General features: G+C 40.0%; 1 protein-coding gene across 1 annotated transcript in view; it reads left to right on the top strand.

Annotated features, from left to right (window-relative positions):
* Nucleotides 1–27,410, top strand: part of EVC (EvC ciliary complex subunit 1) — a 55,411-nt gene that overhangs the window by 18,546 nt on the left and 9,455 nt on the right. Inside the window, 7 exon segments of the mRNA XM_086612049.1 lie at nucleotides 1,492–1,640; nucleotides 5,509–5,607; nucleotides 14,918–15,130; nucleotides 21,283–21,392; nucleotides 22,234–22,444; nucleotides 25,102–25,308; nucleotides 26,983–27,127. Of these exon segments, the coding sequence (XP_086468175.1) occupies nucleotides 1,492–1,640; nucleotides 5,509–5,607; nucleotides 14,918–15,130; nucleotides 21,283–21,392; nucleotides 22,234–22,444; nucleotides 25,102–25,308; nucleotides 26,983–27,127 (1,134 nt within the window).

Genomic DNA, 27,410 nt, shown 5'->3' with positions numbered 1-27,410 from the left:
TTAATGTATATCATGATACAGATTATTTCATGGATATTTGCTCCTAAAGCTGGCATGTCTAGTTCATAGTCTTTGCATAGGTTCAGCCACTAACTAAAGCATAAATATATGACTGTAGGTGTTTTTTCCCCTTTTTTGTCAAGTTTCTCGTGTTCCAAAGCAAAAATACCTCTGTTGAGGCCTTGATTTTATGCAAAGTACATGTTTATAGTTAGATATAGCTGTGTATTATAATTAGTACAGCCTGTGCAGAAGGGCATTGTCAGCCTCCTGGTTTTAGATAGAAATGAAAAGTGCTTAAAAAAGAATCCAGAGTGCAGCATTTTGACATAAGAGTCTCTGTTGACCTTACTTATGAGCTCCTAAATACGTAAGTTAAACTGTACCTGTAATTCACAAGCAGAACACAAAGCCAGCAAGACTGTGCTCCTAGGAGACAAACAAGGAAGTAGTAAAGAATCAAGTAGTGTTTAAAAATAACAGTTGCTACATTTGTTCAGATGACATTTTTATTACAGGACTTTCAGTGCACTTTCAAATGTTTTGTCAGTGCATCATCAGGCTGTGGATAAACACAATAAATCAGCATGAAGAATAAGTAGCGTGCTCAGTTCTATAGTACTGTGCTCCTTTACTTCTCCACAAAATAATTTCTCATAGTTAAAGCGGCTTGATGTGATGGCAGGACAGCAGCAACAGATAGCTATTTTTTTGCATTCCCTTTTAGCTGCCTGTGTCAGGAGTGAAGTACTGGTCTGGGGCAGGGAGGTTGGAAGGAAAGACCAAAGTTATTCTTAGGTAGACAGGCAATGAGATGTGAAGTAATGGCAGAACATCGTAAGTGCCGATTCTACCCTGCAGCACAGGGTCCAGATAGACACAGGAATTTATAAATCACTTGGAGCTATAAGGGGGATGAAGGGGAGAAGAACTCAGTCCCAAATATTTCACAGTACAAATCAGAGGGACCTTGACAACTTTTGTTGGAGGTTCCTCAATGAGTCTCTTGGGAAGCCTGATATGTCTGTGTGCCCGTTCAAGCTAATCTGAAGTAGCACTGCTCTAGACCTTTTCTCCCTGCCATATGTTCCTGCCCCTGTCCTTGCAGCAGCATTTGCATATCTGCAATTAGGTAATGAGCCACTTCTGGACCTTCCCAAAGCAAGAGGGGAAGGTTTGGGGTGCCGCAGGTGGGAATCTGTATCTTGAACTAACTCACTGGCTTTGCGTAAGCAGCAGCAGCAGCGAAAGGGAGGGTGCAGGATGGTAGCAATCCAAAAACCTGATAGATTTAAGTGCCATGTAACAACCCAAAAGTTCACATCTAAAAAGACTATCAAGGTAAGAGTCAAATTTAAAATCCGGCATGGTAATTACTTGCCTATTTCACTCACTAACAAATTTCTGTGATCTTCTGTTGTGTGACAGTAGCAGATGTTACTTTCTCCCTGTGGAGTTGTGGTATCTAATCATTGGTGGTTTATGTTCCAGAATGTATTCAGCAAAGTAAAGACCTGATCTTGAAACAACTGGAGTGCCGTGCAAAGAGGAGAGAAGAGTTCAAACACAGACAGAAAGCTGAAGAAGGGAATTTTCTCGGTAAAACTTTTCATGTTGAAGGTGTTCAATGTTTTCTTAAGGTGAGCATGTAAAAGCTTATTTTTCACTATTCCATTAGTTTTTAAGGCGAAATATATCACAGATTTATCCTAATTCCATAAAATAGGGATTTTTGGATTGTCCTGAGAATCATCTACAGTAGCACAGGTAGGATAGAATCAGACCTCCTTTTGCCTAGGCTTGCCTAGAGACTTTTCCTTCAGTGTTGGTCTTGTCTTATTGGAACAAAATGCCAAAGGATGTTAATGCTAGATTGCATGTTTTGTAGAAAACATCTTTTACTTGCATACTATGTGTTAGGTTCAATATAGCAATCTCTGGAGGAAAGTATCTGGCCTGCCTTACAGAAGAAAGCAGACTGCACTAATCTAATTGCTTTTCTGAGAGTGAGGTTACTGAGGCTCAAAAGACGATCAAATTTCACATAAGCAGAGGGAAAACTCATTATGATCACTGGCAGGATACCTTAGAAAAGGTTTGCAATAGGTAGTTTAATACGGTATACAATGGCTAGTGTAATGTTTTCTTGGCTGTGTTTTCTATAGGGTTCTATTGTTATTGTTTAGAATGTATATATGAAATCAGAGTTCTTAGCTGTAAATGCTGAGAGCTGCAAAACTCCTGTAACTGCTGAGAACTACAGACCCAAGTTATTAAGAAATAAAAAAAACCCTGAATCCTCAATTTTCATAAAAAGAAATAATGTAAGGTTGAAGTGGTTACATCCAGCAGCACTGAACTTTTGATGAAATCTTATAAGTTAGATAAATTACTGTATGAGAAGACTCAGATTCCAGCTGTAGCAAACTGTCAAAATTTATTGATCTCAACACTGCAATTTTCTACTGCAGGGCCAAGTGCTTTAATTATATTGTATGAATTGGATAATGCACTTACTGTTCTTGTGTGCAACACTTGCCTGGCAACACCTCATTTCAAAACAAAAGGTTTCAGACTACTTCTTTGGCTTTTCGTAACTTGAGACAAATAATTCTGTCACACATTTTTGTAGCCGTTGAGCACTTATGAATGTATTTTCCTTATATACATCATTCAAAACTCTTGGACACTTCCCAACTTCATTAAACAAAGCTTAGAAATTTTGTATTAAGACCTCTCCCCTACAAAGTCAGAGCCACACAGCTTTGTGCAAGAGATGCTGTGTTCTGTACACCTTAGAAAGCTAACAAATATGCTTAGTTGAACTGTAGACTAATGATCTGCTTATGACAGGCTGAGCAGGAGTGGGCAACTTTATGTTGCAGGACAGAACACAGCTCACTCTTAGTATTAGGAAATGCCTGTGTGCAAGTAACAAAACAAGTCAGAAATTTAAAGCTTCCTACTGTTGCAGTGGAGACAGCCTTTTGTCGCAGAACAGATGAAGTCTTGAATCCAGAGACTTTTTGAAGAATAAGAAAAATATATATATCTCTCAGCAGTTCCCATGATTTGACTTAAAAGATGTTAACATCTTTGTTGGAGACATGGACAGTGGGATTGAGTGCACCCTCAGCAAGTTTGAAGATGACACCAAGTTGTGTGGTGTTGTGGACACGCTGGAGGGAAGGGATGCCATCCAGAGGGACCTTGACAGGCTGGAGAGATGGGCCTGTGAGAACCTCATGAAGTTCAACAAGGCCAAGTGCAAGGTCCTGCACGTGGGTCGGGGAAATCCCAAGCACAAGTACAGGCTGGGCGGAGAATGGATTGGGAGCAGCCCTGAGGAAAAGGACTTGGGAGTGCTGGCTGATGAGAAGGTCAACATGAGCCAGCAATGTGCGCTGGCAGCCCAGAAAGCCAACCGTATCCTGGGCTGTATCAAAAGGAGCGTGGCCAGCAGGTCAAGGGAAGTGATTCTGCCCCTCAACTCTTGTGAGACCCCACCTGGAATACTGCCTTCAGCTCTGGAGTCCCCAACACAAGAAGGACATGGAGCTGCTGGAACGAGTCCAGAGGAGGGCCACGAAAATGATCTGAGGGCTGGAGCACCTCTGCTATGAAGACAGGCTGAGAGAGTTGGGGCTGTTCAGCCTGGAGAAGAGAAGGCTCCGGGGTGATCTTATAGCAGCTTTCCAGTACCTAAAAGGGGCCTACAGGAAAGCTGGAGAGGGACTTTTTACAAGGGTGTGTAGTGATAGGACAAGGGGCAATGGATTTAAACTGAAAGAGGGCAGATTTAGATTAGATATAAGAAAGAAATTTTTCACTCTGAGGGTGGTGAAGCAGTGGAACAGCTTTCCTGTAGGCCCCCTTTAGGTACTGGAAAGCTGCTATAAGATCACCCCGGACCCTTCTCTTCTCCAGGCTGAACAGTACATTGACTGCCCAGAGAAGTTGTGGATGCCCCATCCCTGGAAGTGTTCAAGGCCAGACTGGATGAGGCTTTGGGCAACCTGGTGTAGTGGAGGGTTTCCCTGCCCATGGCAGGGGGATTGGAACTAGATGATCTTTGAGGTCCCTTCCAACCCTAACCATTCTATGATTCTATGATTCTATGACTTAAATGGTCCAGTAATTATTTTGTGCGAACAATCACCTCAGCGTTGATGAGCTGTTCTAAACCTGTTTTGTAGTTTCACAGCTAGCCCAGCAGTGACGGGCTTGGTCCTGAATCCTCACTATGAGCCCAGAACTGTACCCATCAAATGCACTTTTCTTCTCTGCCTTCCCCCCTCCAACTCATCAAAGGGCTCACACCACCGTGGTAGCAGCCTCGGCAGTAACTGACCTTTCTGCTGAATTTTAAGTGGTTGACAATTAAGAAGGTGGATTTTGCAATGAACTTTCTTCACATCAGTTTCTTCTGAACACAAGTTGGATGATAATGATTTCGTTGCTGCAGATCTGATTTTTATATGACAGAATGACATAGATAGTAAAGGCTAGAGTCCCTGTATCATTCTGTCTCCATCATCTACATTTCCACTGGAAGAGGAGCATTTCCATTTTGTTTTTTACTGGCAGAGAATACAGGAATAATAAAGTGAAACACACAAGCCAAAAAGTGACAGTTACACTAAACCAGTCTTGCTCTGCCTTACCTTCAGTGGACATACAACTTACAGCAATTCACTTACCAAATTTTGTGGCAAACTACCATTTTGTGATAAGTCCGGATTTTAAAGTCCACCTCTACAAGAATGACCTGTACATGAAGAGTTTATGAGCACCCTTTGCTCTTTAGAAAAGCCTTATTGACATATCTAACAATGAAAGCCGTGTTTACCATCAGAATGTAAGAGGGCACTGGCAGTTTACATCAAAATATGGAATATTTATTTATTAAGACCGCTCACTAGTCTATAGAATGAGATGTGCTTTTTCTGTGAAATTCAGTCTTCCATTACGGCACATGAACCTGCCAACACATCATAGTCCCGGCTTGAAGGAAAAAATTGCATCCCTCTTAAATCTGTGACCAAGGACCAAATCAGGACCAAGGCATAGATCAACCTTTTAGGCTGAGTGCCATCTGACACTACCATGGGACATGGTGACCAGCCCCAGTGCAAAAGTCTATGTGTGTATGATCCAGCTGTAACTAAGGTGTCTGATGGCTGTTCTGCACCTCATAGTACTGACTATGATGAAGTGATATTCATACACAGGAAAGCAAGTTGCAAATCAGATCATTTTACATGTTTTCTAGTATTAGGTACATATTATTTAACCCAAAATTGCTGAGGTTATGGAGTTTCATACTCAAGACTGGGTGTGCTGAAATTAAGATGGTAAGGCAAGTTTCACTTCCCTCTCAGTCATGGTTCCAGAGAAACACTATTGTGATGGTACGTGAGAAGGGGATCAGGGAAGGGAAGGAGAGGATCACAAGAAGCTATTAAAACCTTTTCAGCTATTTAAATATACCTGTTGTGTTTCCTTTAGGCTTACCATGAGCTGTTAGAGAAGCATCGGCAAGCACAGTGGGAACTGGAGGAGGAGGAGGACTACAAGAGCACAGAGGCTGTTGCAGATCTCTACAAGGTGCCACCTCTAGTGATATGTGTTGTTTACTACAATAATTCTGAAGATCCTCTAACCCCACTACACAATGTCAGGCCTCAGGGAGGGTTGGAGAATTGCAGGAGAGATCATGGCAACTCCAGGAAGCTAGGCTGGCAGACCAGGAGATGGAGACAGGACAGTCTTCCACATTAGCTTGCCTTTTCCATTATCTTCCCAACACACTATGATTCCTAACCTTGTATCAGTCAGAAAATGCCTACGTGGTCTGCCAAAACATGCTGCCTGGGTGGCTGACAAGGCTGCAATAGCATTGAGAGCATAGAGTGTCTGACACTACTACTAGGAGAGAGGCTTCGTTTATGTAACATAATTGTCTCCTCTGCACCTTGGCAGATGATGCTATGCTTAGTTAACTTCACTATATCTCCAAATATAGTTTTCTCATCTCTTTTCCTCTCAGAGAAATTGTTTTGACGCTAGTTAGTTCCCTGAAATAAGTTCAGATCTTTGGTGTAAGTACTATTTTTACACTTCTTTATGCTACTGATTTGAAAAATACATAGATGGTTCATGCTTTTGCGTCATCTTTAATTATTTTATCTCTACACCAAAAAAATAAGATAACATGATCTATCTGATGGAGCCCAAAACTGCAGCCAGCAGTGACCTTTAATTAGGCTGGAACTAATCACTTGCAGCTCAACTGGATCCTTGTCATGATTAATTATGACCAGATCAGGGTGTTACAGAAACTTGTAGTCTCTATCACGTTAGGATAAGATGCCCACACAGTCTTAATTAGCACTAGTCCACATGCACTTTTTAAAATTCACTTGATAAAGCCACTGTATTTGGAACAAATAGTTTTGCCATGGTTTTATGTGATAGTGCAAGTAGCAGGATACTTGAGAAGAGCTACTGCTTTTGACAAAGGAAGAGTTTGCTTGGAGGGCTATGCCAGTGAATCAGAGTAGATTAATTGTACAAAGCTATTTAATTTAAGAAAAGTCAACATGCCTGTTGATATTACTGTGCACAGTCCATTCTCCAGAGTTACTAACTTCTCCATCTCCTTCCTCAATTCACATGAAGTCTCTGGAGACCAAACAATTTTATTTTTTTTTTAACCCTGCACAGTTCTTCATTTGTGAAATTGTATTTCTTTCCTTTATTGTGTGCTCTGCTTTAGTGACACTAAGATCAGACTGAAAATCCTATTTCTTTCAGCCCTGTTAGCTAAGTTTTCTTTTCCATTGAAGAAAAAATGGTTTGGGTGAATTGTTTCTAGAATTGCCAAGTTACCAGAAGAGCTGCACAAACTTAAACTGCCAATTCATCCAGCTCTAAGCCATTATATTCCATATTACAGCTGCTCTCTTATTCCTTGACCCAAACACTGCCAGACATGAAAAACTGCAAGTACTGTGATCCAACTGGCATCTGTTGAATGAGAGTCCCCAAATCTTAATTTCCATCTTTTTTTTATATAATAAAACATTTTTATTGTGGCATTTAACATAATGAACAACTGCACTTTCTTTCCTTAACTCTAAATACAGATACTACAGACTGTTTTCAGAGGGCAGACTGCTTCTGAATATACCTTGTAAGCAGTATAAGGTAGAAAGATGAGAAAATACAAATGAGCATAGCCCCTCTGTAGATAAATGGGGCTGTTGTGACTTCTGTAGTTGAGGGAAGTGCAGTAGTTACGCATGTTGTCCGTTACCTGAGACATAAAAGGAAAAGTCAGTTTGCTTTAAGGGAAGAACTTGCATCTTGCAACCACGATGCCTTTGCTTCCCTCTACTGTACCACACTTTCAGAGCAGAAGTGCAGCTTGAACACGCACTGGGCAGCAGGGCTTTGCCCCTTCACTTAGTTTGTCTGGGTTTCTGCTAGGGAGAAGCTGCTGCTTCCCAAGATTCCCACGGGAAGGTGACAGGGATTTGAGATACTCCACAGTGCAGTGGTGTGACTGCAGCTCAGGTAGACCTAAGCAAGCAAATGTTGGACTAACCAGCTGGGTACCAGCAACTCTCACGTGGCAATAGTCAGTGTGGTGCTACAGTTAAGTTTGAACCGGCTAGTTTGTAGAACCAGCTCGTTTGAGCACATCTGCAAACACTGTGAAGCTCCATGTGTCATTCCAGAAGGTCTGTACTCCCTGAAGCTTAACCGATAGTCATTTGCTTTGCACTCATTTGAAAGGTTTGGGCTCAGCTGTTTCTGTTCTACCATGAGCAAGGAAAAGCTTAAATTAAAGAATTGGTTAAACGTTCTATTGTTCACCTAATCTCCATATTTCCATTACTGCAAGCATGTGTTACTAAGTGAGTTAGAAGGCAAGAAAAGAGGTTCACTAGTAGAGAGTTCTGTTCTGTTGCTTTTTTATCATTCCAGTAGAAATGGAAGCCTAGCAATATTACTGGAAAAAAATGAGTGAAACTCTCTAGTCACCCTGGCATGCTCCACAGTTATTTAGATGAATATTCCTCAGCCTATGGTCCACAAGACATCCAAAGACAGACCGCAAGAGAATTTTTAAAAGATGCATTCCTACATTTGTAAATACAGTCAGAGTGGAAGGAACTAGAAGTAATTAAATATTTAAGAGTTCAGCCCTGTTTTTATTTTGCTGCAAATGAAAATTAGCCTTGCAAAACTGCACAAAGTTCCCACACACAGAATTTAAATAGCTGTTGGATGTAAGGGAAGTAAAACTGAGATGTCTTACTGGGAGGTAATTACCTAAATCCAAGAGGAGGCAAAGTGTCATCTAAATCACAATTTCTCCATAACCAAGATTTAGCAATAGCATCTTATGTGCCCCCTCTACCAAGTAGCTCATACCCTCTGCTGGCCAAGGATTAAAGAAACGTCACATATTTCTTCTGGGCTGAACAATCTAATATTGTCCAGTACTCAGAGGCTTTAGGGTTCCAGACAAGTTCCTGCTTCTGTACCCAATGCCATCTTGACTTTGGTTGGAAACGCACAGAACTGAAATGAATCACACCACGCTTTTCAGATTAATGGCAGCAGAACTCAGACCGTGGTCTTTGGGTTTTTTTCCACATCCAAGCCCTCTGTTTTCTTAAGTTGCTTTCATAATCCTTGAGGCATCATCAATATTGCAATTTATCAGATAAACACCAATATCGCAGTGACGATCAGCCATGTTGCTTCAGATAGATGACCATTTGGAGTAATATTCAATAAGTTCATGTACACTGTAACAGCTGCAGTGTTAAAGAGATGCATAATATCCAGTTAGCCAGAGTTAGGTCCCATTCTCAGGCATGCCTTCAGCTAAGAGCAGTTACTAGCGGCTTTCAAATCACTGTGTTAGAGCATACAAGTGCCTCCATCCTATATCAACTTTCTAAACCATCCACCTTCATTTAAATACTGTATCAAAACTTGCACTGTAGATGGCAAACCAGAGTAAATCCTCAAGGAGGACAACCAGTACAAAGTTCCCAAGGGTTGTGCTCTGACAAATTCACTCGACCAAGCATGGAAGCCCACGTGCCCAGCCATCGCCCTAAGTTCATGGTCCTTAGCTGCTATATTTGAAGGCTGTTACACCTTTTTTTTTTTCCAAGGGAAAAAGACTTGGCAAGATCTTATATGTGATAAGTTTAGGCCCTTCATTCCTCCTTCAGTTGTGCGCTGGAATGACTTGACTTGTTTCAACAGTTACCTTGGTTTGTCCTAGTATAAGCAAGCAAAGAAGCAAGCCTGACAGACTTTCTTTCGTGAATAAGTAGAAAGATAACCTCAATACAAGAGGTGATATTAAAATATAAAGGAAAAGGTCACCATGTGACCAAATAGGGAACCAGTGAATGTCCTGGGGACACAAGAGAATATGTCACTGACCTGTAAGTGCCACTCACTTGTGGGAGAAGATCCGTACGTTGTTCTCACAATGTTCTTCTAAGCCCATCTCAAATATCTATGCCTGTTTTGTATTTTCCCCTTTAAACAGTTTTTGAGTTCACCAAGATAGGTTTATATAACCCTCTAGCACTACTGTAGGCTGTAGTGCCACAGTACATCAAAGAATTATCCAAATTGATGAATAAATATGTACAAATGCAATGATCTGGAAGCTGACTGTTTGCATAGAATAATTGAGTAGGTTTGTTTTGTGTACACATGAATAAATCAATTAAAATTATTTAACCAAGGTCAATGGAATCTGTTGATGCCTGAAGTGAATGAATGTGTTATATTTGGAGGATTGCGTAGGACTTTCCAGCAATACTGTGGATTAAAGTAGTGCACTGTAGGTGAATAGTCTGTGTCTATACACAGGTTCCATAACTTAATTTTTGAAGTGCGAGTTGAGGAATGGGGGCAAGTGATTTTGCTTATCACAGTATGTCATAACTGAAGGAGGAATTGTGCCAGAAGTAATTGAATGGCTTAGCCTAATATTTTCATAAACACAGTCTGCAGTTATCCCATACACAAGGGATATTGTTTCCCAGTAACAGTTTTGTTTTGACTGAGGTAGCTTTTCAATTGCAATGATTTTACTGTAATTTTCTTTTACATGACAGCAAAAACCCCCAATATATCCTGGTCTATTACTCATGATCTCTTGAAAAGATTAATGGCTGGCTCCTTGCAAGTCTGTCTCAAGTTTAGTGTATCAGACGTTAATTAATCTTTAATCTTATCTTTTCCCTTATTTTCTTGTGAATTACCTACTTATTTCAGGAGGGAAGCAAGAAGTGAAAAGAGGTTGGTGGTTAACAGTTCATTATTAAGAAAACAAACATGCAGATTGCACAAAAGGAAATCAATTTCTTAACAGCTAAAAATTACATAGTCCATAAATACACACAATTTACTGTCATTTATAGTTTCCCTTTGCTGGTAGCAATTCACTGGGATGTTATTTCATTTGATTTGTCAGAGCATAGAAATGCACAGGAATTTAGACTAAAAGCTATTAAGTAATGGGTATTATCAATAGGCAAGGAATAAACATTTTATGAATGGGTAAACATCAATGTGAGGTTGAAGCAAAGTATTTGATTTTTCCTTTGTTACAAAAGGGGAAAATTTATCTTTGTCAAAATAAATAGTACAGCTTGTTAGAGACTTAACTCTTTAATTACTTTCCTTATGTAATTTCATTGACATGAGATATGGTTAGGGATGCTTTTCATGGAGGGGACGGCATTTTTAGGTATCCAGAGCTAGCTGCTTTTCAGCTAACAGCATGTCTCAGGTGGAAATCCGTATCAAGAGACCTCCAACTTGAATGCTTACTTTTGAAATTTTTTCCCTATGACTTAGCCCAAAAAGGCTAAGAGAAAGCATGATCTAACAGATGAAATTTGTGAACTCTTACTGTGTGAGCTCAGTCTAGTTCTGGGTTTGGGGACTGATTAAATTTGATCTAATCATAGATTCATAGATTCATAGATTTCTAGGTTGGAAAAGACCTTAGAGATCATCGAGTCCAACCATCCCTAATCCCCATTGAACCATATCCTCAAGTAGCTCATCCACCCAGATGAACACAGATAGACTTTAGTACTGTTTCAGATCAAGTACATTCCTTAGCGTACAAATAGTTTTGAACTGTTTTGTTAACTTGGGTAACTTTGGTAGAATTTAATCACATCTGTGGTCTTTCCTAAGTGTAGACTTAGACCATTTCCCCTACCAAATTTTACAAGGCCATTCCACTGCATTTTTTCAAGTGCTGCATTAAACAGCATAACCATCATATTGTACCTGTGGTATGTCCTCTGGGTAGAGCATGCTCAAGGCCAGGTTGGATGAGGCTTTGGGCAACCTGATGTAGTGGAGGATTTCCCTGCCCATGGCAGGGGGTTTGGAACTAGATGATCTTTGAGGTCCCTTCCAACTCTAACCATTCTATGATTCTGTGATTCTGTGCTGTCATGGGTCTGGGTTGCAGGGACTGCCTGGGGTCTAATGTCCGTGCAATTGTGTGTTCAAATTAAAGAAGTAGGCAGCCAGTGGTTCCCTGCATCCTGAAGAGAAGTTAATGTTTTGATAACATTAACATAAAATAAACCACCACTAGGGGTGGTTTATTTTGTGATCCTGGACCACAGATGAGAGCAGTAAGTGCAGAATTTGTGTCCTGCACAGAGGAGAATTTCTAACAGAACTTAAAGAAAAAGTGTTCAGTCCTGTTAAAAATCACTGTCCCAGGAACTTACAGCACCTGACCAGGCTTCCTGTTGCTTTTGTGTGCCAGTTTGCAATATATATAGGATGGAAAGAACAAACTGCATAGTTCTGCTTCCCCTCCATGTATTCACCCAGCATTTTCATTTTTAAAGGAACTTTTAATGTGAAAAACTGCTCTTGGAATTTGAATCCCACTTTCTTGTCCTTTCATACACCAGTCTTAGCAGAGGCCCATAAAAAAAGTATTTTGCAAACAAATAGTTAAGCACCTTTGATCTAAAGATAACTTGGCTCGTCACATGAATGAGGTGATGTAAGTAAATAATTTTGTGGGAATAGGGCCTAGTCACATTTTTTCTGGGTAACTGTACCCACTCTGGTAGTGCCAAATGTAAGGATACAATATAATTTGAAGCTTCAGGGAGTGCAAGCAGAACTCTATTCACTTGGTCTTTAAACAAAATGGCACGAAGGTAAGTAACAAAATACCTTTTTTATGTTTGGTGCAAAAGATTTCCTAGTAAATAAAAATACAGAGCTGTCAGCATGCCAGGGAAGTGCTATCAGTTCTGCAGCAAAATGTGTTGCACAGTGATTTAGCTGCCATAGGTTGAACTCTGTTTAAGAATAGAGTTCCTTAACACTCTGCCTGAGATCTTTTGAAATTGCAATGGTAATGCCACAGACTCCTCTAGACTGCTTTTGAACTATTTCAGACCCAATAGAAATTCTTATATCCCTGAGCACCCAGTAGGGGCAGGAGAATTAACTTGTCCTGAAGGGCTAGTAAAGCTCAGAGAAGATATGGTTTTCAGAGATAGAGCAATCATTCTTTAAATGTTATATGAGACACAGAGATTAGAAACATAGCATCTTTGAGTTTCTGTTAAATCCCAGAATTTGGAGACTTGATTGTTAAAATAAGTAGCAGCAGAAGAGAGAATTCAAACAAACCACTTTGCATTAGTGTTGGCAAGCTAAGCCAGGCTCACAACTACACAGGTGTTTAAGATGGTATAAATCCTGCCTCTTATTTTAACAGGAACTGGTAACTCATAATTAAGGAGAAGGGCAGATCAATCCTTCAACATAGGATGCACCTGTGCAGTAAATGTTACCCTAATGATTCTGTCATGTCAGATTGTGAGCAGTTGCTAGAAACGGGAGAAGTGTTACCAGAAATGAGATACCCAATTGTTGGGTCTTTGACTACTAATTCTCATATTTATGCCCAGTGTCCAGTTTCAGAAACCTGTAGCCCAGTTTAGAAGAATTCAGAACACTCTGAGATTAAACAAAGCCGGTAAGTGCTGAATTCTGAAAATCCTGCATGCTTTAAACAGGTAAGAGTGGAAAAAAATCAAGACAGCTCATCTCAAAGGTGTGGTGAACACTTTTGATAGTGTTGTGCCTCAAATTTTATCCATAAGAAGAGGTTACTGCAGGGAGCTCTTAAGATAAGCTATTTATTGTTTGTGAAACAGCTCGTTATTATGGTGATTAGCATCCTAGAGGGATCTCAGGAAGAAAACAATAATTTATTATTCAGTGCACAGTTTGGATATTTTACAGTAAAGGAGAAATACAAAGTAAAGATTTTTAAGAAATATGTCCATTCAATGGGTATTGATAAACCTAAACACAAAATAGATAAAGGTCCTGTGGGACAGTACATGAACCCAAAATTTATTATTATGGGGCACAGAACTAGATTTCACGTGCAACCTAAGTTCTGGTCATTCTTTGTTTCTGAGTTCTTGACTTTAAGATCCTCTTTTGGTTTTTTTGGTGGTTTGTTGGGTTTGGTTTTTTTTTGTCTTATTTTCTTTTTCATGATACCACATCTAGCAGTTGGAATGAGTTCTTAACACAATAGTACATTATACCAGTGTGTCTCCCAGAAAAAGACAAGTCCACTAGAACTTTTCATGTCTGTGAGCTGCAGACAAATGGTTCTGACATTGAGATAAATATTTCTGTGTTCCTATTGAAAGATTCTAGATTTTGATTGCTTAAGAGATTGTAATTAAGCCTACGTTTAAAAGAAGGCACAACCTGGAAGACTTGACTTATTTTTGCCACAGGAATGCTGAAAAGAGTTTTTAAAATATTAGCTGTGTTTTAAGAAAAGGAAAGAAATATGAATATTTTCAAGAGGGCTAACACTGCTTTACAATGAAAGCAACACCAAATAGGCAATAAAGCTTTTTGGACTGGTAAGATACACAAAAGTAGTTCTTCATATTGCTGGAGTACTGCGTGTCTTTGTTTTCTCTCTTGTGCTGGGGAAGGCTACCTGCCTTCACACTGTCTGCTCGGGGATCATCTCAAATTGTAGCAAGTTTACAAACACAGCTTGTATCATCACTGTGTGTTTGACAGTGAAATTATGTGTTTTGAACAGACTTTTTAGCTTGGATGACATCTGACTAAATCACCCAAACTCTTCTTGCGAGTGAAACAGCCTCAGCAATTGAAAACCACCCATATGGGACTGTTTTTAATAAAACCACTAGATGATGTTTGTTTTCCTAAGCTTTAACCTGTTCTGCATCAGAAGAACTTTGAATAATTCTGCCTTTCCAGAAGGCATTGAAGAGTGTCATTTTTTGGAGCACCAGCTATATCATATGACTAGTGTCAATTTTGTCTGTCTAAATGCTGTACCCTCCCTTTTAAGTCTTCCTTCTTTCTTGCCTTCATTGATTTCATATCAGCACCTTTGAAAATGTGCTTATGAGATGTTGTGCTACACAGGATTGTTTCCACAGCAACTTTCAAAATAAGTGTTTTATAACATGTCACTGTAGCCAGTAAAACAAGATATTCTTTGTACTGCAGTTGCATGTTGGCAACAGTTAGGATTCACGGTCTCATGGGCTTATGCCACTGTTACATTTTAAACACTGTTGTATGCCTTGAACCAAAACATTCAAGTTGCTTCATCTACAAAACCTGGTCTTTTTAACTCAAGCATTAGTGGCATTGGATTTTAGCTGTAGGCATCAGTCACTGGTCCAGTGTCGTCACTGGGACGTGGTTCCCTCACTGGCAGCGTAGAGACATGCAGTGAAACAGTTCCACAGGGCTGGGGGGTTCACTTTCTCACCTGTCTCTCTGTCCCTCTTTGTCTCTCTGTTAGGAGCTGCACTCTAAAGCTTCCCACGCCTTAGCGGAGTTGGTGACAGAGCTGTTTCTTCAGACCTTGCCTGCTGTGACCAGACTCTCTGTAGGAGAATGTGAGCTTCTGAAAGAGGAATGGCAGGAGAATTTGGTCCCTCAGCTGGAGAAATGGGAGACTCGCCACCAGAGACGCTGGAAGCTTTTTGAGGAACAGCTATTGCAAGAAAAAAAAGTAAGACCCGTATTACGTTCTGGGACCCCAGGGTCTAAAAATGCATGTGGAAAAAAATTATCGAGATATTTATCTGTAGAGGGCTTTGTGTGTATAAATATACAGCCCAGGTCCAGATTTGGGATGGCAGTTTGACCTGCAGTATAGAGTGAATGTATGTGCTGTGTATATAGACTTGCACAGAGGAGTTGGAGAGTAATTACTAAACATCTGTCCACAGTGTTTGATGGCTTTGTCAGTCCATCAACATTTTTTGGCAAGGCTGCTGTCTGATGTCCTCAACTCTTGAGCATCTACAGAAATAGTTCAAAAAAACCTTCATCTGGCCTGCTTGGAGAGGGTACATATGAGTACAGTTTACAGGAAAGGAGGCTTTACAATGATAAATATTTCTTAATCATTTTTATGTATTAGTACTATAATAATTGGAAACATTTGATACCTACTTTGTATAAAACTTACTCTTTACTCTGAGAAGGTGAAGAAACACACATCCAGCTTTCCTGCTCTGTTTGTGCCCAGCATAGGGGGCATTGACACTGGAGGAAAAAAGCAACAACAGCAAATGTGGAGGCATGTAACTTCAGCATTAGGCTGGAACTCAAATATCCCTTGAATTTATTCATGCAATGCTATGTCTCTCTTAACACTGCTTTGGAGACTAGTGGAGCTTAGTCAAAGAAAAACCTTCTCTGTACAAAGGTGTGCCCCTTCCCAAATGCCGTGTGTGTGCTGTATAGAGTAATTGGAGCTTCTTACATAAAAGGTCGGCAGAGTTCTTTAACACTGGCAAAATCATACTTTTCCCAAGCTTCATTCTCCAAAGTACCTAGACAATACAGTACATGGTTAATAAGGTACTGATAGAGACTGCTATAAGGTGTTCAACTTTTCCACCCACTTCTGTAGAACTCTGTGCTCTGTGATTCAAGAAACTATGGGCTTTCTACTAAATCTGGTAGAGGGGTTTGCTGACCAAAGGTTTTAGAATACCCTTGGAAATACAAAAATAAAATTATTCATTGGAAATTCTTAGCCATTTCCTTCTTCTCTGTTTTCCTTAATCTGGAGTTGTACAACTTGCACCTCTTTGATCATTTTATATTTACTATGTTGTAACTCACCTGTTATCTCAATTATTTTGAAAAACTGTTCTGCTTGCCTCTTCTGTTTCTGTGTCACAGGGATATCTGTAAAACTTAACTAAAATATGCTTGGGACTTACCACTGATGCCAATGAGTCTGCTCACATGCTTTAAGTTGAGAGTCAGCGTTTGTGTTTTCTAGCACTGCTGGCTGGCATTTAGTGTTTGAATTTGACATACCCATGCCTTCAGTGATTAATGAAACAATGTCTGACCTCAACTTTTTTTTTATTTTACCCCTTTTTATCAAGGATTAGATTCTATACCTGACTTGGCAAGCTTAAGCCTCTAGGTTGCTATTCATTTTCATATTCACCGAGGGTTCACAAATTTTCTGTCCTTGTATGTGAATGACCTGAGCAGCCTGGACTAGGAGGTGCACTACAAGAATGTCTCATAGTGCATGGAGACCAAAGCGCTGTGGTGGTATCTGCTGTCATTAAAAAACGCATTTAGAGAAGGAGGAAATTCTGTTGTGCAACTTAGGATTAGTCTCAGAAGTCAGAGTGCATGTTAGGGCACCTCTGCTCTGGTCCTTTCACTGTCCCATTGAACCTCGGCCATTGTTCAGGGCCAGAGAGGATGTTGTTCAAGGACTAGGAGGCTCTCCACAGAGAGGGAGATCTCAAGTCTAAAGTTTTGTTCCAAAAATGCTGTTTATGCATTCCTCCGTTACTATCACTGAGCACAGTATTGAGTGAAGGAACCACACCCTGGGATTTTTTCTCAAGGGATTAGAAGGATTAGTTCATCTCCAGCACCCAGTTGCTGGATAATAGCTCTTTGGGCAGCACTGTATGATGGATTCATTGAATGTGAATTCAGATGTTCCAATCATGCCCAAGCATAGGTTATTTGAACTAGAAAGTGGACTTTCCATCACTTTCAGTGTATCATAGCATTCATAATACAAAGCAGATGGCTTCCTAGCTGGAAAAAAAAAAAAAAAAAAAAAAAGAATAAAGGGTTTGTTACATCATTAACAGTAATTATTGAGCTGTAGAGGAATTCATTTAGCAATGACAGAGCTCTCACATTGATCTCTGGTTCACCAGCACTGCAGTTATTCAATATAAAAATTTCCTGAGCGGCAGACAGAGCCGTCCTCAGGACAAGTGATTCTGTGGGATACATTGCTAGAACAGACAAGGGTTTCTCCTAGTGGGAAAATGTGTGATTCCTCAAGACAATATTCTTTGCAGGAGCTTACTTTTTGGAAGTGGTTTGAGCTAAACTGGAAAAAAGTCCGCTATATCTCCAAAGAGAGGATGCAAGAAGATAGCTATTTCACCATTCTGCTAGACTGGCAAATTTTCCTGTATAAACAAGTCTGAAAAACATCTCATCACTCATTATATATTATGTTCAAGTGCAGTTCTTGGCCGTTTCCTAGTATAAATGCAGCAGAATGCACATTTAAGCAATAAGCTGACACTTGTGACCTACAAAAAGGAGCACTTGGTTTCCGCCTTAAGAAGAAGAGAGATGAGACATTCGTGACAGGTGATCTTGTCATTTAGGAGATCCCATAGACATTACAGTGGTGAATATGACAGAAGATCCATAAATCAACATTCATATTGTCAGGCCTTTTAATTTATCAGGCATTTTCCAGCAGGAGATATGTCTTTCATTTGCTTCTTGATAAAGGTACTATAGTAAGAGTTACATAGTCACCTGCTTTACAAACTTGTCAAGTCTTAACACCAGGAGGCTTTTTACCAGGTTATTTATGTGTGCTTTTCAAGGTGGCTCAAAAAGACATTTTTCCCATTTACTTGAACTGCTTTTTTTTTTTCCCCTCGATTATCTTTTCTAGTGTTTATACATATTTGGATATGATGTCCTTTGAGGGAACAGAATCTCTTTTACAATCAAAACGAAAAAATCAGTTTCCTATTTAACTTTTGCCATATATGCTTGAGGATGTGAGTGAGGCAAATGAGAATAAATGACTAAGGAAAATCAATTTTGAGCATTTTCCCATATCGCCCCTACCTCCTGATTTCTGTAGAGGAGCTCTCCTGCCTGGGCCGGGCTTGCGGGCAGGAACCCGCTGCACCAGGTTGAGGTCCTTGCTTGGCATTCCACGTGCATCACACCCCATCTACAGGCTGCTCGGGAGAAACCACTTTCCTTCGATTTCCTGAGGATCTGCGCTGAAAACATCCAAACTGAGAACTGCAGAAAAAAGTCAGCTTACTTGGGTCTGATTTACTGTTGTATCTGAGGTCTAACTCAAATTATTTTATGGGTTTCATTACCTACCAAAGGCATATTCCTCACCTTTATTGCCAGAGAGTAATACTTGACGTTAGCAGTACTCCAGAAGGTCTTGTAATGGACTCGTTGCCAGGAAGCAAAACACCGAGAAGCTTCCAGAGAAAAAAATGTGGTGAGGAGATTTCTCTCCATTCCCCCACCGTTGCTTGACACCCAGAAAGCTGAACCAGCATTTCTGCTTATCAGTTTTGACATGGCATTTTATTTCTTTCTCTTAATTTTATACTCATTTTTTCATAGTAATTGGAATGACTCTTCTTTTCAAGGAGCTAGACATTCCTCGGAGCTTTGCTCCCCTGTTTATGATGCTTTTGTCACTGATTTTACTGGTTAAATGCAGGAATCAGGGAGCCCAAGTTCTCTTCTAGCTGCTGAGCCTGTGCAGCAGCGTCATTTTCTCCACTCTGTACTGACCTGTCTCTGAGCAAAGTAAGGCCATTCCCAAGAATAGAAATGTGTTGTTATTTGGTCCAAATCTCAATCTGCTTTATTTATTATCCCATCCATCTCCTCCTTTCCTCTTTATTCTCTTACTGCTTACATGGCTGATGTACTTCTACTGTTCAGTTTAATAACTGTGCCCGGGGGGATCTTCTGCTGTATTTTCAGCTTTCCCTTGGTCTCGGGGGGTGAAGAGACCTTTTATAAATTTTTCATGCAGCTTACTTTAAATACATTCGCAATGGAAAAGGTGACTCATTCTTTTCCTTTAAAAGAAACTTGCTGTTCACCACTACAGAACTAGGCTATTTCTTCATAAACAGAAGTAAACAAGGACTACAGTTCCCGTTTTGTTATTATTCTGAGTGCCTTTTTGGATAGGATATACTGATAGCAGCAGAGGTGCTAAATTTTGGCTTCTTGGCTGCAATATTATATCGTTTAGCATTCCGATTGTAATTCAGAAGACATCTCTTGTCTTCTTTATCTTGGTGATCTACATCAGATTTAATCCACATACTGTTTGACTGTAAGCATGCAGATAGGGCTTCAGGAGGAACTTCTCAGTGAACAGCCAGCTCTCCAGAAATGACAGGAAGCCACGTCTGAGCCACAGGCAGGCTCTCAGGGAAAGGAAAGTAAAAAGTCATTTTCAGCGCTTCTTTTAACTTCTGAAAGAGACATTAAAATACGCAATGTGATGGATCTCCTAGGCATGTGCAGAGAGGTGTGAAACACTAGGAAGCCGTATCCACAGAGCTGCTAAAGGGAAATACTGATATGGTTACTACTTCAAGCAAGTGTTTACCATCTGTCATGATCATACCTGACGACCTGATAGACCTTAATTTGACACTCGCAGCATGCAGTCACTGCGCTGGGCTGCGCTCTGTGGTTTTAAGAATCGCCTAAACTCAAATCAGTGGAGGTCTGGCTACACAGATACGTCCCGTGGCTCTTTCTGAGCACAGCTTGGTGGGCTCCCCGGCCCTGTGCAGACTTTAGGACTGTGCTTCACCTGCTCAGCTGTGCTCTTTCCATTTGTCACCTGTTGTTGATTGCCTGCCCATCCTTCCTGGGCATTCTGCTCAGGAGTTATGTGTTTTGGTAGGGTTTTTTTCATGGAGAGTGGTCAGTTATATGCATTGGTTTGCATACTACAGAGAAGGTGCTATCCAAGAAAGAAATACATTTTTATTTTAAAGCCAAAGATGATGTGGTTTCTGATGTTCCACGCTTTCCAGGGGAGTTCATTCTGTGCTCACAGATAAAGCCTCTCTCCTGCACAGATGACTACTTCCCAACAAAAAGACTATCAAATCCAGTAGGAAGGCACAGTACCACTCCTGATTCCTAACACTGACAATCGGGCAATTACACACCTGATTCTTTGCTAGACATATTGATCTAGTGAAACCTTGCTGTGTGCAGTAATAGAAAATTTAGTCCCACATGTTCTGAATGAGGCTAGAACATGAAGTGAAGCTGTCAGAGAGCCTGAGTATTATGTTTCGTTTAGGGCTATGCATACGTCTGCAGGAAACCTGCATTTATTCAGCTGCCATTATAGCCTAACATATACTCTTCATCTCACAGTAATAGTTTGGGCCTTGCAACCATTTCATCTTACGGCTTATTATTCATTAAATTCTGGCAATACGCTAAACAATATCTTCAGTCCATGTCTCCACAAATTTACAGTCTAATGGCAAATCTGTCAGATCATTTAAAGATTACATTCTTTGGTCTAAATATCACCCTGAAGGAGCTGTAAACTTGCAGTCCATAAACCTAATCACACAATCTCAATTTCTAACTATTAGCACTGTGTACTATAAACAAAAGTGTGATGGAAGATGACATCTTTATTTTGTTCAGTGAAAATAAAAATTACATTCTCTACTTGTGAAAAAAAAAACCAAACAAAAAGCCCACCGCAACCTACTGATAAGAGTTGATGCAATATTTTGTGCAGTATTGTTCTTTTTCTCTTGATCCTCTGTGGCTGAAACCAGAAGATCTGTAGTAGACACAGCTCAAGGCTGATCCAAAACAGTGCAAAGCCTACCTTTCTTTTCAGAGAGCTTTGCTTAAGACCTTCATCGTTGAGAAGAAAATATTCCTAAGTAGAATAATTTCAATTCAGCATGAGTTTATTTCTTGAAAGAGAGAGGTGATTGTTTTTAGCTAAATAACATAAAATAAACCTGTTTCATAATGTGGTGACTACAATGACTGAAATCAGAGTATCTTACGATTGTAATTTTTTTCTTCTGCTTTTAGCTATGGATAAAGGAATATGCTCTGTCTGCTGTGATGCAGAACCAGCTGTCTGAGAAACAAGAGAAGATAATTCAGGGTGTCGTAAGCAGACTAGGATGCCTCAGTAATGAGTAAGTTTGGTTTTATCAGTAAGCAGTGGGTGCTTACTGTTGCATGCACAGATAAAAACTTATGTACGTTACTTGTGGAAAGCAGTGTTGAGGGACTATGAGCATCTTCAGACAAAGAGATACTCTAGTTTTTTGCCCAAGTATCAAAACCAAAAAAACCCTTGAGATATCATGACTCTATTAAGTAGAAAAAATAGAGTCTTCTTGTCAAGTGGTGTGCTTTCTGTGTGTCTACTCCTACATTCTTCAGTCTTTCCCAAGATTCTGTATCTAGAGAGCTCATGGTGCCTTACACATACACACAAGTTAGATACAGGCACAAACAACGTCATCTCAAATGTGCACACAGATTTCACCCACGTGATCCAGAATCAACTTCAAAATTTGCTCTCCTGTTTAAAATTGACCACAAACTTGCTTCAGCCACGTCTGCCCTGCCAGCTAACACCAGCCTCTTCAATATTTCTTCAGAGTGTGCCTCCTTGTTAATCCAAGATATGCTCTCCTGCATTTTCTTGACGTAACTTTCCTGTAGTTCTGATTACATTCTCTTTTCATCTTATTTCAAGTTTCCTATTTAAAAACCTTTTATTATGTAATTACAGATTATTATTTATCTCTTTTCTTCTCATTTTTATTTTAATTCAACTTCAGCGTGACAGAACTAGAAGTCTGTCACAACAATACCATTCTTTACACCTGAGCAGCTCTCCAAGGCACACTTTGTACGAGAAGACATTGCACAGAGTGAATAGTAACTCGTCATCGTTGAGCAATGAACACAGGTGTGCCAAATCAGCAAGCACCTTCACTGATTGATTTTTAATGGTCCTTTTTACAGGTGTGTTAACTATATATTACAAAAACACCGACTTCTGCTGTGTTCAGTACTCACAAGGTTAACCCTCCGAACAGTTGGAATGGCAGCCCTGGCCCGCATGAGACTGTCCAGAAAGAAGAGTTTGCTTCAGGAACTGAGAGAGCAACATACCTTGCAGAAGGGATCCTCTCCTTGCCAAGATGAGGACCAGTGGCAGTTACAGAAGGCAGTGGTAGGTACAGTGTCTGGGTTTTTCTCCAGAGGTCTCATATGCTATCGTGTCTGGCATTAGAAGTGGCTGTAGAAGAAAAAGGAAAATATACACTGTCAAAAATGCACCCACTGCTGGCGAAGGAGGTCCCTGAGTGTGCTTGTTTTAGTTTGGGCAGACATTTTAAATTCCCTAATACTTTATCTACTGGCTAGCTATCTGTTATACATGTTATCATAGTGAGCTTATTTAGCTATTTATTTTATATGATAATACTAATTAAACAAGGCATGGCAACGTGTATAAAGGACTTCTACACAAGTTACTGCTTCAGGGTAAGATAAATTCCTAATTCTGCTAGGGATCGTAATATGTACTTGAAAAGTTCTTACTTGACCATCAGAAGAAATTCTTTCCTCTATCAGAACTAGCAAGTTCTTCTATACTGTCACCATTTTTCATTCTTTTTTCTTTCTCCACTGTCCATGGGATGCTCAGCATCCATTCCCCGACATCCTTCCAAATATTCTAGTTCCTCTAGGTCAAGGAGATGGGAGAAAGTTTAAAGGATTTTTAGACTTGATAGTCCCACAGATTGCTTTCAGATCTGTTTGTGACTATTTTTTAGGGTTAATTCATTAGGGGTTCGTGGTTGTTTACTTATCTGCATTGGATATTTACCTAGAACACCACTGAATTTCAGATTTCAATCTCAAAGGACCATCCTAGTGGGTGTCAGTGTTAGCCTCTGCCCAGCCCAGATGCTGCATATCTGGATTGAACCCACTGGATTTACATCACTGTGTAATTAACTGAGAGATAATAATATTGTGCTTCCCTCTTGATTCTGATTTGCATAATACAAACCCTAATTCTCCAGTTGGAAGAGGAATAAGGACGTCCTGTTCGCTGTCGTTTTCATATTTGATACTTCTGTTGAAGTAGTTCCTGTTAAGTGTGAAACTCTCATTAACCTTCAGAAGAAATTAAATACAAAATAGTAAAATACAAATGCATATGACTGCATTCCTCTTGTGAAGTGCTTTCCACTACTCCCTCTCACTTGGCTCCCACAGGGACGTTAATTGATGCAATCACTGTGTTCCCTAACAAAAATGAAATGTCCCCAGGTACTAGTGTTCCTTTGGCCTTTCTCCATTACAGCCTGTTTCCAAGGCCAGCTAAAACCCATCTCACAAGTTAAGTGCCTAAAAATACACGTACCAGATCCTTGCTGCAAAAGACGTAGGGCCAAGGTGTGGAATTGTGAAAAGTCAGAGAGAAAAAAAATGTTATGAACCTCCAAAACTAGAACCAGTGTATAAGGAGTTAAGGAAAAGGTTAATTTACAGACATTCAACTAGAGTTTTAGACATACCATGTTGTTTCAACTAAACTTAATTTGAGCTTGTGCCAATTTTAGCTTGGTAGACAGTATCATGTCTATCTGTCGATTTCATATAAAATGTAAAACAGCACTAAAGAATCCTCGTTTGGACATAATAACCTGCCATTTAGGCTCTTAAAAAAAGAGAAACGATATAATGACATTTCGACTGTTTAAAAAAAATATCAAAAACTTATGTCTGAACTATAAAGACAGACATGTCAGAATACCCCAGCATTAATAGGGACATCATTACCTTCCACAGATGAATGTGAGCAGAGCAGGTTCTTTTCATACTTGCATTTCTTATTTCCAAGAGAGAATGAAATAGGTACTGTTGAATCCCTCAGAATAATTTAATGTTATTTAGCCTTAAATGAGAATATTAATATAAGAGGACATCAGCAACTCGATAGAAGGCAATCTTTGGAAGACTAATACATGTAAGGAAAACAGAACAGGTTGTACTGGTGAGTGTATACTATTGTGTGCTAAAGAGAGTTTAGAGGGAAAGTGGATTTAAGTAGAAGCATAGAAAATGGTGGCAAGGATGGTCCAAAGACCTCAAGAGAATATAACTCTTCAGCCTAAAAAAGAGATGTCTTCTGGAATCTCATAGGTTTTAAAACTGGCATAAAAGATGTGAATAGGAAACAATTTTTCACTTGTTTCTAATAAAAAAGAGAGCACTGAGCGAAGCTATTAGATGGCAGGTTCAAAATGGAGAAATGTGTGGATAAACTGTAGAACTCGCCACCACAGGATGCTGTAGATGCCAAAAACACAAATGGTTTCCGTGTGCTATTAAACATATTCATGACCTCTCCCAAGGGCCATAAGTAGCAATATACTGACTTTCTCAGGTAGACCTCACAAACTGTATGACTATTGCAGGTGCAAAACTGTATACTTGCCTTGTTCCTATACACTTTATCAAGGCATCCACGATTATCCCTTGCTGGACTCAGGATATTTGACCTAGATTGTTCATATTTTTAATAGAAATAAGACCAAATTCAACAGTACAGAATACAAAGATGGGAATACATCACCTGGAAATGACTAATGGGACAGGATGCAGCTGTTATTGTACGTATCGTGACAGAGGCGAGTCTTGTTGCAAAGACACGTGTATTAAATGACTGTACATAAATTTCCACTGAAAAATAGATTATTGTAAGTATTAAAACAGTAGCATTCAGAATGGGTGTACGATTTCCTTTTAAAGTGAAGCTGACTAAGTTTGTCACTGTATTTAAGTGACAGTGCTATCTTTTTGTCTGGTTACCAGGAGTCCCACATTCTAGAAGAGGAGGAGAAGCTTGAGGAAGAAACGCAGCAAACCCATTTAGAATTTCACCAGCAGCTAGTCACAGAAATTCAAGAAGCTCTTCAGTTTCTTCAGCAGCACATGGAGCAGGTGATTGGGCGGACACTGCTGCAGCATGCCCGACGGGAAGCTGGAAAAAAGAGTTCAGATGATGGACAGGACTTCAAGGTATAGAAATGTTCAGCAGCAGTTTTCCAAACAAAATGAATCCCACTTTGCTAAAATGGAAGGCAATTTCATTTATGCATTACCCTGTGTGTAGAAGTATCAGCAGGAGAGCACTACAACCTATGTTAAAACTGAAGACACTGAACAGGGAGGAGTGACTGACACACCTGAAGGCTGTGCTGCCATTCAGAGAGACCTGGACAGGCTGGACAGTTGGGCGGGGAGAAATTTAATGAAATACAACAAGGGCGAGTGTAGAGTCATGCATTTGGGTAAGAACAACCCCATGTACCAGTACAAGTTGGGGACTGAACTGTTGGGGAACAGCACAGGGGAAAGGGGCCTGGGGGTCCTCGTGGACAGCAGGATGACCATGAGCCAGCAATGTGCCCTTGTGGCCAAGAAGGCCAATGGCATCCTGGGGTGTATTAGAAGGGGTGTGGTTAGTAGGTCAAGAGAGGTTCTCCTCCCCGTCTATTCTGCCCTGGTGAGGCCACATCTGGAATATTGTGTCCAGTGCTGGGCCCCTCAGTTCAAGAAGGACAAGGAACTGCTTGAGAGAGTCCAGCACAGGGCCACAAAGATGATTAAGGGAGTGGAGCATCTCCCTTATGAGAAAAGGCTAAGGGAGCTGGATCTCTTTAGCTTGGAGAAGAGGAGACTTGAGGGGGGACCTCATTAATGTTTAGAAATATGTAAAGAGTGACTGCCATGAGGATGGAGCCAGACTCTTCTCAGTGGCATCCAATGATAGGACAAGGGGAAATGGATATAAGCTGGAACATAGGAGGTTCCACTTAAACATGAGGAAGAACTTCTTCCCAGTAAGGGTAACAGAACACTGGAACAGGCTGCCCAGAGAGGTTGTGGAGTCTCCTTCTCTGGAGATGTTCAAAACCCGCCTGGACGCGTTCTTGTGTGATCTGATCTAGGTGGTCCTGCTCCAGCAGGGGGATTGGACTAGATGGTCCTTTGAGGTCCCTTCTAATCCCTAACATTCTGTGATTCTGTGTGAAGATACCTTGCAAAGTATTTACAAACACTTCTGTAGAAGTACAGTATTTTCTAGTGACTTGCTATAGCAACCAAAACAGGTTTTATTAAGCCAAAACCTAGAACATTAAAAAAAAAAAGAGAGAGTTCTTGATGACAGAGAACAGCAAAAATGAGGAGGAAATTGAGATAGTTATCTACTGATGAAGGTATTACAGTTAATTTGTGTATTAACAGCTTAATATTAATACATATATAAATAATGAAATAAAAATAAAGCTTGCTTCATAGGTTAATAAAATTGTTCCAAAGTAAATATTTGGGTTTTCTGTATAATGGAAGGTTGTAGTAGAGCTACATGTATATTGATTTACTTTGCTGGCAAGTTGGGTTCACAAGTAAAATGAGCTGTAGAGATTAAACAGATAGGGGAATGGCAACTTCTCAGATGGAGGTGAGGCACATTAGAAAGATTTTACTGTCATTTTTCGTGTTAAAATGTTCCATGGGTGAATAGAAACACCTGTTTTCCAACGTTTTAGTCTGCCGCATTTTTAAAGCACAAAATTCACAATTTTGTGTGCACGTACAAAATTAGATTGGGTCTTCAGTTGTAGACAGATCAAAACACTTTGGGTTTTGACCTAGAAAATGAATTGTGACTTGTACTATGTAATACAGGAGAAACTGGTGGAAGCTGCTGTAGAAAGTGTGTATGGGACCAGCAGTAATATCAATAGACTGGTGCAAAACTACTATCAGCAATTAGGAAAAATCACAGAAGGCTATGAAGGGAAAAAGCTTCAACAATTGAAATCCTTACAAGGTACGTATGATATTGACAACTATAAGATAATTCTGGTGTTTTAACAGATCAGTGAATTTTTTTACCGCTGTAAAGATTGCTTTTAAAGATAACAGAAATGTGTTCTTTAAACTAAGCAACAAAACAAAATTACTGTGTAGGTCCATTTCCATCTTTGAAGGAGAAGTGGTAGAACTGTTACTATTAATAATTACTTGAATTACAGTCGTAGATACAGGACCTTGTTACTTGAAGTTTGGTACAGACACACACAGAACGATGACCCAGTGTTGGAGATTATAGT

Source organism: Tauraco erythrolophus, chromosome 5, assembly GCF_009769465.1.
Source record: "Tauraco erythrolophus isolate bTauEry1 chromosome 5, bTauEry1.pri, whole genome shotgun sequence".
Classification (NCBI taxonomy): Eukaryota; Metazoa; Chordata; class Aves; order Musophagiformes; family Musophagidae; genus Tauraco; species Tauraco erythrolophus.
The sequence above is the reverse complement of the archived record's forward strand: the minus strand, read 5'-3'. Positions and strand labels throughout refer to the sequence as shown.